Raw genomic sequence first — 12860 nt, forward strand, 5'->3', positions numbered from 1 at the left:
GTAGCCGCAAATGTTGTTACCGGAAGTGACGTTGGGGGTAGCCCTGGTCGTGGTCCCTGCTCCAGCGGCGGATTCGGTGCCGACCAGGACTGGTTTCCTACTCTGCACGTATTGGTTTCGCGGCTGGGAAGCTTTAAAAAAAATAGAATGTTGTCGTGAGAGTTGAGGCTAAAGGACGGCGTCTGCAGTTGGGCAAGGAGAGGAGACATTAAAACCGTGATGAATCTGTGGATGCGAAGCGAAAGGCTGCTGTGGTTCCCGCGGGAGGGCTCAAACAGCCGCCAAATAGGAGAGAAGAAGCCGCTGCAAAGGAGCGCGAGGAGGAAGGGGGCGGGGCGGGGCAGGTGTGCGTGACGTAGAAAGCCCACCTGGAGAAGACAGGGGTGTCTGGGCGCTCTCAGACAAACCTGCTGTCTCTGGGGTAGCTTATCCTGGAGCGGCTGAACGGAGGTAGGCATATAGAAGTCGGTGAAGTGTGACAGTTTAGCTCTAGCAAGTAGCTGTTACTTCTGGCATGTCCAGGGTAAGATATACTAACGGAATAGTGGTAGATCTTTTAGGGAATCGCATGCGTCTAGACACAAAAGCTGTGTTGATGGCCCCCCCTTTTTTTTGGAAGCGAGCAGCTAAAATAAAATAAAAATGCAATCTTTCAGCGTATCCAGAATTTTTAAATGGGGGGAGGGGGATGTTTCAGATCATAGAAGCGGATTCCGGAGGGGCAGCCGTGGTCGACACCTGCAGCCAAAACAACGAAGAGTTTATGGCTACCTTAAAGATTGACGCATTATGTCATCAGCCTATAAAGAACTATAATAAGGCATCTTAAGGCTTTTTGTTGTTGTTGTTGTTGCTTTGAACAAGTATTGCAGGTACCCGTGTTGAGCCATAGCAAGTACATAGCTGTAGTGTAATATTGTGCTACCAAACAGGTTTCGAGATGCGCCAGATACTGGAACAGACAAGCAAAAAATGGCCACTTTCAGAATATGAAAGTTAATTACAGTCTTTACTCCCATGCAAGACTAAATTTTTCCTCTGTGTATGTTACACAAAAACAAGAGGGAGTTGTCTTACATTAGCAGTTATATCCCTTTTTAAAAAAAAACTGGACAGCCTATAACACTTTAGGGGGGGTCATCTTACATTCAAGGTCACCTTCTGTTCAAGTAAATATGGTACATGTCTCCCCACCACCAAGAAGATTACACAGGTCTCTTTTTGTTTTCGCAATTGCATATCCCTCTATAGCGTAATATGTGAGTTTTCTCAGAAGAAAATCCCAATGAGACCAATGAAACGTATTCTCAGGTAAGTGTGCCTAGGATTGTGGCTTTTAAGTGCCTGATTTTCCAGTGCCAAAAATAGTGTTTGCAAGATTTCTCTGCAGATTTTACAAAACATTTAAACATTGGTTAATGTGAAATTTATCATGTGTCAATTTTGTTACTGTCATATTGGAAGTGAATAGGATTTTTCATACCATGAGGCTGTTACATATTGGGAAGCTTACATATTGACTACCTGGGTCAGATCATGTATTTGATTTTAAATTGCACTTCTCCATTCTAGTCCATGTTATGCACTTTCTGTGATCTGAAAGAATTATAATATGGCTACAGGAGACCTTAAAGGAAATTTGCGAAGAATAGAGCAAGGACTTCGGCTTTTAAATTATTCCAGAGATGTGGATTATACTGGGTAAGTGTTGGTGTATTGTTTTTGATACACATTTTCTTTGGATTCATAGAACTTAATTTAATGGGAAAGGTGTCTGTAGTCATGGAATACACCAGCATGAAAAACTATGGTAATGTACAAATCAAGCAAGCAGAGGGGGTATGCATATTATTTTATTTGTACTAGATAGATAAAATAAGCTGCTACTTCCATTTCCTGTGGTTTTTAAATCAGAAGAAGTACCAGTTGCTGATACTAATGGTCTCTCGCAGATATAATTACAATGCACAACATAACTAGAACATGCTTTGCAAACTTAAAGCCCCTTTCAAATACGAGAGTAAATAGCAACGCTGAGTGGAGTGATAGACTTTCAGTCCTGAACAGATATACATTTTCACTGGTGTGGCAGAACCTAACACAATTACATTCTCTGTATCTTTACCATCTCATCTTTTCCCCATAATAGATTAGCAAAGGGTGATCCATATGCATTTTTGCCCATCATCAGCTACTGCTTCACATCTTTCTCAACACATATAATGGAACTTCTGGTGGAACTGGATGTGGAACTTACAGCAAAGAATGACTTGCGCTTTATTGAGGCCACTTACAAGGTATCTATAAAACACTATTTACAGAGGAAGATCGGTCAAGTACGCTAAGGAAGTGCTGCTGCTTGTTTCATCCTAACAAAAATGTTGAAAACTACTGTAGGACTTTGAAGACTGTACACCAGTTTAAACATTCTAGTTCCCTGTTTCTTCATTGGCATGAACCTTTGAGGACAACAGTATATTGAATGGACAGAAGTGCGATGTTTCTGATTACTTTTATACACATGGGTTGACGTATGGTAGATTAAAAAAAATATTCTGTGTATTCCTGCCTCCAGTAAATGTTTTATATGACATTCTGCCACAAAATACATGTTACATCAACAGTAATCAGGAATAGAAAATGTCAGCTTGACATACAATTGTAGTGATTATGAAAGCTAATTCTTCTTTTTTTCCTGTGTGCTTTACAGCTTCTCCGGGATCATTTTCAATATAAACCAGTCTTAACAAAACAGCAGTTTCTCCAGTTAGGTTTTGCAGAAAGAAAAATGCAGATTGTTTGTGAAATTATTAGTATGGTCTATAAAAAACACAAAGAATTAAGTAACACGAACAAGGTAATTTTTATTGCTATGTTCAAGAGGAACAAATAAGATTCATTAACGTTAAAGGCTTTTAATGTTTTAACTTATATTTTCATCCTAAGCAAAGTTTCATGCTTCTAAATTCATTGACCTCAGTGCGCTGAGGTGGGTGTAACTTTTCAGGCAGCCCATTCCTAAAGGGGGGGGGCAGTTAAGATTGGCACAGCCACACCGCCTCCATAGAGGCTTCCTGGCCTGAAAAAGGAAAAACAAGCACTTAAGATAAAGACATCAAAAAAATACTGACTTTAGTGAGGTTACATCAGCTGTTTTGCTGGCATTCCCGGGGTGATAGGGGTTAGGAAGCCACCTACAGGAAGCTCCAACCCCAGGAATGCCTCCCAGGATGCTGGTGCGTGGAGATATGCCAGGGAAATGCCAGTGGGAGGCTGCGCCGGCATCCAAGATGGCCCTGTGCTGATGTCCATGCCAGTATGCATGGTGCAAGTGGCATGGACACTGGTGTAGGGGTCACGCTGGCTCCTGTGAGCATTCCCCCCACCCCACCCCCCGGGATTGCGTGGTTAGTGTTGCATTGTAAGTGAAACTTGTCCTGGCTGGTAGAAGCCTCTGATATTTTTTTCTGTCAAATTCAGAATATGTAGGCTAAGCTTTTTCCCGTCAGTATGACTGAGGTGCTTTGCTTATGGTTGCACAAAACAAATGATTACCCTCAACTGGCCTTAATACCAGTACAGTTGCTGCATAGTAAATAACCCCTACAAAGAAGAAGCTGCTAATGCTTTTTGTTTCCTCTTCATCTGACCATTATTATGCTATATATTTGAATGCAATGTTGTTGTTTTTTAATTGACAAAGTTTTTTTTAAGATGTCTGAATACAGCCATAGTGCTATATTTGGTTCAGTTTGAAGTTCCTGAAAAGTTACTTGGGACATTTGCTACAACTGGCTAGATTTGCTTTGGAAAGTCTATTTTTTGCATTTTCTTAAGGATACTTTGCTTCAACTTAACTGTTTTGGCAGTATGTCTTGCTGGACCATATTTTGTACTGTGTAAACAGGAAAATGCTGGCATCACCAACAGTGGGATTTCTGTTGTTTTATAGGTGAGATCTCAAACAAGAAAGAAAAGTCATGCTGTGAAACGCGAACCAGAAGCAAGCATTTTAGATCTTCTTGATTCTATGTCTGTTGATGCTATGAATTTTCAGCAGGTAGGATTATTTTAGATGAACTGCCACACAGGAGAAAATCTTGATTCTTATTCAGACAGCTACACTTTATATTGTATAAAAAAATTAAAAATGGCTTCTTTTAATTATATTTAAAGAAAATGGTCAAATTCAAAAATATACTTAATAGTTTGGAAGAAACATGGGCATTATATAAACTTTACAATTGGTAAAATTAGTGCCCTGAATCTAAGGCAATCTAAGCAAGTTGTGGCAGATGAAGTATTTTCTTAAAAACTAGCCAAATTTAAATTTACCAGTGAACATACCAAAACCAAACCTCTATACATGTTCTGATGTGACCATCAGACCAGGGATTTTTACAGCTTTGCAGTCTACTTTTAGCAATTGTTACAGTCTTACTAAACAAGTTGGTTGGGAAGATGCGTACTAAATGATAAAGGTCATGTATGCATGGGTACTTTCACTCATGTTTGCCCCCAGTCTGTCTCGGTTGTTCCTTGGAGTTATGCATGAGTTTTTGTCCATTAGAGGTGACCTTGCTGCCAGCCCTCACATATGCCGGGACTTCTCGTTCCTCTGTTAACACAATTCTTCCCTCTCCTGAGCTCAGCCCAGGTGAAATCCCCATGCATATAGCAAAGTGTGGGACACACAAGCTTGGTTTCTCTCACAGCCAATTACAAAGCAGTGTGTAAAGAGGTGGGGATTCAAATGCTTCCTGCTTCCTCAGAGCTCTTTCTGAGCAGAAGAAAGGCTTTTTAAAACTGAGGCTTGGATTTCTTCCTCCCTTCCCCACTCCTTTCAGATTATTCCATTTTGTTTTTTGTTCTTGAAATGCTTTTTTTATGCAGAAATTGGTTTTTTGGGGATAATTTTCTCTCACCATAAGCTCTACAAAGTAACCAATTAAAAAAGGTAAAGGTCCCCTGTGCAACCACCAGGTCATTCCTGACCTATGGGGTGACGTCACATCCCAACGTTTTCTAGGCAGACTTTGTTTGCGGGGTGGTTTGCCAGTGCCTTCCCCAGTCATCTTCCCTTTACCCCCAGCAAGCTGGGTACTCATTTTACCGACCTTGGAAGGATGGAAGGCTGAGTCAACCTCGAGCCGGCTACCTGAAACCAACTTCTGTTGGGGTCGAACTCATGTCATGAGCAGAGCTTGGGACTGCAGTTTACCACTCTATGCCACGGGGCTCTTAAGCCAATTACAAAGCAGCATTTAAAGGGGCAGGGACCTGATTTGAGCTTACAGACTACCGGTGCATAGATTCCCCACAGGAAAGTGTGGGTCCAGCGAGCAACGAACCTCAGGTGAAACTCCCATACATAAATGACCAAAGTTGGTTTTATCTTACTAGCAGCTCTTACTGTATTCAGCTTGGCAAGCCTGCCATTTGATAGTTACTTGTCAACATATAGCTGCATTTTTAGTATACAAGATCTCTAAAGCTTGATTCAGAGATCTGCTGAAGGAACATTTCACTGTGCAATGCATTTTCCAAGCTTTTGGATAGAAGGGCTTCTTTACCCCGTCCCCAGGAGCTTCTAATCTGTGCAATTTGTATACAGTGACTTGTTGCTGCGAATGGATTCTCTCTCACTGGATCAAGGTATTAGTTCAGCAACTGCCAAATGAAAACTCATTGCTGCCACAACATGATTTTTGTGTGGCATAATTTTTGTTTTATTTGGAGTACACAGCTCTAAATCTCACCTCTGCTCCCCAAACAGCTTGGCTGGGGAAGATTCCTGAACTGGTATTGTGCTATTTATTTATTTATCTAGGGATACGTTTCTTAAAGAAAGCAGAATAAATGTAAGCAATCACTTATTTCTTTCTTTAAATGGGAATTAAACTTTTTATGAAACATTGTTTCATATAAATCCTGGTGCTGCTTATTATCCAAGCCCTGTTTGTGTACTTTAGTGTACTGTTTCACAGTCCATCAAAATTGGGATGACACTGATTCAAAAAGATGGTGGGGCTTGACTTGGCATTAAGGCTTGGGGTTCTTTTTCCTGTTCTATGTATACTTTTATTTTTGCTTTTCAAACAAATTGTGAAGGCTTTATGTATCAGGTAGGTGTATTCCACAGCCATTAAAATCAAAGGTGTTTTGTCACTAAATTCCGTGATTTTTTTAACAAGCTCTTAATAATGTTCGCTGTTACATTGTGTGAAATTTTGTTTTCTTGTTTACATGCAAAGAAACCTCAAATAGAATGCCATGTGTTTACATGTAATGCATGTCCCCCCAAGGAAGTAGTCAATGAAGTACTTCATGAAGATACTGATATTTCCTACAATTCACATGAAAAAGTAAGGCCGTTGTTACTTTACCCATTTTCTGCCAGTTGAACTGAGATTTAAAAATAGTGACCACTCATGGAGATAGGGGCTTAACACTATTCAAATGTGCAGATTTTTAAAGGCAGTCTCACTTGGGGCTTTTCTGCAGGGGTTTTCTTCCCATTGGTTCTGGCCCCATACTGCTTTGGTTGATTCCCCAGTTTCCATATGCATTTTTGTGTATTCAGTTTTTGCTTCCTTTTTTGGGGTGGGGGGTTCCCTGGTGTTTTTCCTTTTTTAAAACAACAGCAACTTCTACCCTGTTCTTTTTCTGGAAGAAGATTTTGAGTCGTCTTTTTCCTCATGCATAATGTTTCAGTTGGTTTTTTGCTTTTCAAACAAATTGCAAAGGCTTTATGTATCAGGTAGGTATTCTACAGCCATTAAAATCAACGGGGTTTTGCCACTAAATCCAGTGATTTTTTTTAATGAGCTCTTAAAATTTTTTGGTGTTACATTGTGTGAAATTTTGTTTTCTTGTTTACATGCAAAGAAACCTCAAATAGAACGCCATGTGAGTACATGTGATGCATGTCCCCCCAAGGAAGTAGTCAATGAAGTACTTCATGAAGACACTGTTATATCCGACAATTCACATGAAAAAGTAAGGCCATTGTTACTTTATCCATTTTCTGCTAGTTGAACTTAGATTTAAAAATAGTGACTACTCATGAGACTACTCATGGGGGGCTTAGCACTATTCAAATGTGCAGATTTTTAAAGGCAGTCTCACTTGGGACTTATCCACATGGGTTTCTTCCCATTGATTCTGGCCCCATACTGCTTTGGTTTATTCCCCAGTTTCCATATGCATTTTTGTGTATTTAGTTTTTTATTCTTTCTTGGGAGAGGGGGGTTCCCTGGAGTTTTTGCTTTTTTAAAACAACAACTTTTACTCTGATCTTTTTCTGGAAGAAGATTTTGAGTCAGCTTTTCCCTCATGCATAATGTTTCTGTTGGTTTTCTTTGTCCCAACTACTCCCACCCACCTCCAGTCCCCTTTTAAATGATTGGATTGTCATCATTGTCAAACCACTCCCTCTCCCCTCTGCCAACGATGAGGTTTTTTTAAAAGAAGGCCCTAAAATAACAATATATTGATATAGTGTCGTAACGATAGCTTAAGCAGGTTCTCTGTATTCCCAGCTTTCATTTTTAAAAAAGTGTGAAAATATACATTTGCCCTTATATCTCCATGAAGAAAGGAGCTAGAAACTTATTTTTTTAATGAAAGCTGGGAGTTTGTAGAACCTGCTTAAACTATCATTACAACAGTATTTTAGGGCCTTTTTTTAAAAAAAGGGGTGCTGGAATGCCACTGATGACAACCACTGTCCCTTGAAAATCCTGATTATTTAAGCCATGTTCAGAAGGTAATAAACTGAAAGCCCATTCCTGAGCTCTTTTGCCGAAAGAGCTCAAGAGGCAAAAAAAAGGGCTTAGCCAGCTTAAGTGGGACGGCCGCGCAGAGCGGCCAGGAGGCAGGGATGCCGGCAGGGCCTTCCCACCAGCGCAAAGGCCCGTGCTGGGGGGAGAGATGCCTGTAGGCAGCTACCTGTCCCCTTTCGGCCCTGCATGCCGGCACCGAGAACTATTCTGTATGGGGCATTTTGCCCCATTAAAATTTTTAAAGGCCTTTCAGCGGCTGGGAAACAGGTTAGGAGGTGCCACGGCTGCACCTTGGCCACACCATCCCTGGCCACCGAAAGCTCAGGAATGGTCTGTGACTCAACAACTGTGAAAATGCAGAGGGAGGGTAGATGTGCAGAAGGACCATGCTCATATCAATGTCAGTGTTTGTGGATCAATGCCTAAGATAATAAGGACCAAGTTGAGAATGCAAAAAAGCCCTTGGACGTATTCTTTCTCCCTTCCTCCAAAAAAGGTGGCGCACCACCGCCACAGTGTGGGGGGGCGGTCCCAGGATGAAAAGGGTGAGGAAGCTGCCTATTCTGTGAAAAGGTGGCACCTATGCCGGCACGGGGTCACACTGACTCCTAAAGAGCTTCGCCCCCACTTCAGGAATGGGCTCTTAATCTAGTAATTTCTAGTAAAAATTGATGAGCTTAATTGAATAGCATACAAAACAAGTTGGGAATCAACCTTTACTCTTCAGCAGCACTGCATGGTTATATAAAACTGTTCTATGCCTTGCATCTTATTTGCAGATCTTGGAGGATAATGACGATCAGATGAACGAATTAAAGAGCCAACTTGCTGAACTGCAGGAAAAGGTTAATAAACTGAAATTGGTTGAAGAAAAATTGTATGTTTTAGAAGAGAAACTGCAGGGTAAATTGATTATAGATGAGAAAGACTGGAATAATCTATTGAGCCGTGTCTTTCTCCTTGAAACACAGTTCTTGCAGCAATCAAAAAAGGTACGTTTTACTATTCAGTTTCCAGAAAACAATATTAACAGAACATTTTTGTATTACTTTTTTGATTTAATGAAGATATAGTCTCACAAACAATGTAAAATGATCGTACTTAGTTTTCCGGTTCCTACTCATAATGATTTTTACTGCAAAATAAAAAGGTGTTTTCTCAATCCCTTTAAATTACCCATTTTTTAAAAAAAATGGGTATTCTTAGGATAAACCTTTGAGAAACACAGGAAATAGTTATTTTTGCAATGGTTACTGTTTAATAAAGTACAAATTTGTTGGTAATGCTTTTGAATGGAAAAAATATTTCATGTTAGTACTTGCCACACTACCATGTACCATATTTAAAAGTTCAACCAAGTTGAATGCATTTTTCTTTATCCATTGTGTATTTCTTGTTGAGTAATTTACCTAAATACTGTACATTATTATGCAATGGGTTTGGATTATCTAGCAACTCTTTAAAATGCTGCATTTCACTTTGACTAGGATCAGTGGTACAGTGTATAAATTACTGATAATGTAACATAATTCAAATACCTTTTATAAACAGAGAAAAACAAGTTATTACTTTGGAACAGCGTATTTGGCTTGTGCCAAATATAATGTGATTTGCAACAATATTGGTTCTGTTGGATCAGCAACATACTGGCTGGGCTCATATGCTGTATAGTTATTCATGGCTCTAACTATAGTTGTCCAGTTCAGGCGCCACAGCATACAATATTGCAGAGTACAAGTACGTTAAGAATGCAATTAGCAAGGAAGGGTTTGTGCATAAGACTGCAGCCTGTTCCTGATCCTCCCAGGCTTTGGTCAGAGGATCAGGACATGATGGCTGAAGTGAGCCATTGTCCACTGTGGGGTATATTGGTAGTAATGTAATAAGGAGTGTTATGTGGGGATACTATCAATTCCTTCAAAGGCAGTAAGCGCAATCCCATGCAGAGTTGCTCCAAGTTGGTAATGTTGTAACATTGTATAACAGCTTGCAAGGCAAATCCCAGAACTGCCACCTGATCTATTGAAAAACTCACTAGCAGGATATCTCTTCAATTTTAGATTGACTTACCCACAGAATTTAATAACGTGAATGAAGACGATACCTCTGGCATACATATGACTCCAGTTTCTCCAGGTGAGCATTTCATTTAATGTTGGCAGTTAAAACTGCCTTGTTTGGGGTCTTCTAGCCCACTGAAGAAGAAGCATTGGTTTTTATATGCCAACCTTCTCTACTGCTTAAGGGAGACTCAAAATGGCTTACAATCGCCTTCCCTTCCCTCCCCACAACTAATACCCTGTGGGGTAGGTGAGGCTGAAAGAATGTGACTTGCCCAAGATCACCCAGCTGGCTTCATGTGTAGGAGTGGGGAAACAAATCCAGTTCACCAGATAAGCCTCCGCTACTCATGTGGAGGAGTGGGGAATCAAACCCGGTTCTCCAGATCGGAGTCCACCACTCCAGACCACCACTATTAACCACTACGCCACGCTGAAATAACATACTTACAGTAGATGATAGTACCCACAAAAGTGATTTCGTTTGTCACTGCAGTTTTTTTTAAATGTTCTTCTTTGCATGTGTTAAGTGCTGCACACAGAGAACATTGCTCAACTTTCTTTATGAACACTAATATGTAGGGTGTTTAGTTTTTAGTTTTTTCATTTGTAGCTAGAGACAGTTTTAAAAAGGGCTTCCAAAGTTATGTTAATGAAGGCTAGGCAAATTATTCGTCAGGAGCTTCTCAGTGTTGACAATGAGTCTTTATTGTGACGTTATCGTTTCCTTTTTTAAACATCCATCTCACCCTAGCCAAAATCTTCAGTTTTTAAAAATGTTCATCCCAATAATACTTAAACATTGAAATGCTTAGTTCACCAACCTCTTACTTGAAGATCTGTAAACTCCACATTTAAAACTTTGTCACACCCCACTTAAATTTGCAGCACAAGCAGCAAAAGTTACTACACTCATCTTCTCCAAAACCTGTGTTAATTATATGGTTGTGAAGCCACACATTTTTGTCTGTCGGTAGCCTGTGCAAGTTGCAGGTGATTTATTTTATGATATAGTACAGGTGTTGGCAACAAGCTCAAAGACCTACTGTAAAGTAATATCTTGTTTTTTGGGTGTTTTTAAAATATATATTCCCAAAATAGCTGCTCTGTCCTTTATAGGCATTTCTGCCATTATTTTATAGAGGGCTTTTCTGTTTGCTTATTAAGATAACCAGTAAAAATGCTTTAGGAAATGTTGTCAGTCTCTACCTTATGCTATAACAGGATAGAGTTCAAAAAGGGCTTGGCATATGCCTCATGTCTGGTGCAATTCATGTTGCCTTTAAAGTTAATTTTATACCAATTTCTGGCGAATGAGCATTGGCTCGAAGGTCTTAGAAAAGACCTGCAAGTTGTGATCTTTGGCCTAGCGGCATTTTCCAAAAGCTTACATTAATGATGATTAGAAGGTTGTTCATGTGTGCTTTCAAAATAGTACATGATATTTATAATAAATAAAAATACTTTTGCGGTTTTGTAATAGTTCTCTATGAAATATATGTTTTTGGTATCTTCTATAAATCAAACCATGTGATGGCTGACCTGTTGCATGAGATCAAAAAGGCAAAGGTAATCTTTAAAATTGATGCTTCTTCACAGATAAAGAAAAGGAGGAGCTGCCAGAGAGTCTTCATCACTCGTCTGGATACAGTTCACTGATATCTTCAGACCCATCTCCCAAAGCCGTGGTTGTTAATAATCATGATTTATGCAAGGTTTCAAAGGTCAGTTAAAACTGACTAGTGCCTATGCAGAGCAAAGCTTTCTCTCAAAAAGTCTGTTATAATAAGTTCTGTTTGTATAACTTCAGTTTGTATAACTTCACTGTGTTTGTGCAAGTAACAAAACTTTGAAATACAAGGCCTTTGAAAAACAAATTGAACCTATTGCTTTTAAATTGCAGGAGACAACAATACAAAGAATGGAACGAATAAACAAAATGTAAGTAAAAGGGAAAAAGAAGGACGAATTAATTTCTCAGGGAATTGCTTTGGTTTAAATGTATATAGAAAGTACATATGTTCTCCATACCACAAAGGTCTTTGCATCAGGTGTGGCATTTCCTTAAGATTTATTGTTCCTGCTGGATAATAAATCTGTATACAGTTCTGTGGTTGTGGGATGAGTCACTTCCAAAATACAAGTGGAAGTGTGCTTAGTGGTTATTCTGGAGATTAGAATGCTAATTTAGAGATCAGGTTATCTGGTTGGATGAAGAGAATGATTCTGTTCAAATTTTTAGCTCTTGCTTAAAGATAAATGTGATGGTTTTCATTACTTGGAATTAATTTTATCTAGTTGCAGTTTTCTATCCCAGTGTAATGCTATTTCAACAGTAAGCATTAATAATTTAATCTTTTTAAAGTTATTCTGTGCGAAATGTTTATGATTAACCTTGAAAACGGGACTATTGTTACTTCTCCTCACTATGTGTAGGTTGTCTTTTCAAACTAGTCTTAGTCTTCCCTATACACGGGGAAAATAGGAGCTGATTTACCTTTGTTATTAAATAAGAATTTTTTTTTTATTTAGCCTGTTTAACTTATAATATTTTTAGGATTGAAGAAACCTCAGAGTTGTTGAAGACCTCAAGCAGCGTCTCCTAGAGTCTTCTGCCCTGTGCTGCCATATATCTGAAAGCAATTATGTATATGTGTAAAATTTTTAGACCTATTTGAATCCTTTTGTGATTCTGACCCAAAATATTTGCAAATGGTACATTTTTATGAAAATAAACATTTTATAATACCACTGTCATTGCCATAATTTTCACCTTCTTCCCTGTAATCATTTTCTGTGCGAGTAACCTCTGTGACTGTAGCAAAGCTGTTCCTGTTCTTGAAGTGTATTTTTGTATTGACATTTGCTGGCGCTGGGCTAAGTAATATGTTTTTTAAAAGTGCAGGCTTGAGGACCATGGTTTATATCCTGTTGGAAACACTCCAGCTGGGACTTGCATATTGCGCCCAAGAGAATTGCATACATACCATCCCGCCATCTGTAAAGTTGTACAAGG

General features: G+C 39.3%; 1 protein-coding gene across 1 annotated transcript; it reads left to right on the forward strand.

Moving 5' to 3' along the window:
- The first annotated feature begins 1571 nt into the window (after window positions 1–1571).
- CEP44 (centrosomal protein 44) lies at window positions 1572–12450 on the forward strand. The gene is made up of 10 exons (XM_056855675.1): window positions 1572–1701; window positions 2150–2297; window positions 2711–2857; window positions 3953–4060; window positions 6255–6365; window positions 8564–8776; window positions 9845–9920; window positions 11444–11568; window positions 11748–11785; window positions 12402–12450. The coding sequence occupies exons 1-10, from the start codon at window positions 1613–1615 to the stop codon at window positions 12448–12450; spliced, it is 1104 nt and encodes a 367-aa protein (XP_056711653.1). The 5' UTR covers window positions 1572–1612.
- The last annotated feature ends 410 nt before the right edge of the window (window positions 12451–12860 follow it).

Source organism: Euleptes europaea, chromosome 9 (genome assembly GCF_029931775.1).
Source record: "Euleptes europaea isolate rEulEur1 chromosome 9, rEulEur1.hap1, whole genome shotgun sequence".
NCBI classification, from domain to species: Eukaryota; Metazoa; Chordata; class Lepidosauria; order Squamata; family Sphaerodactylidae; genus Euleptes; species Euleptes europaea.

Excerpts from the sequence above, each read along its gene's own strand:
- CEP44 (XM_056855675.1), top strand. The coding sequence starts at position 1,613 with ATGGCTACAGGAGACCTTAAAGGAAATTTGCGAAGAATAGAGCAAGGA. Across the intron at positions 2,858-3,952 it reads AATTAAGTAACACGAACAAG|GTGAGATCTCAAACAAGAAA; the intron begins GTAATTTTTATT and ends GTTGTTTTATAG. Across the intron at positions 9,921-11,443 it reads TATGACTCCAGTTTCTCCAG|ATAAAGAAAAGGAGGAGCTG; the intron begins GTGAGCATTTCA and ends GCTTCTTCACAG.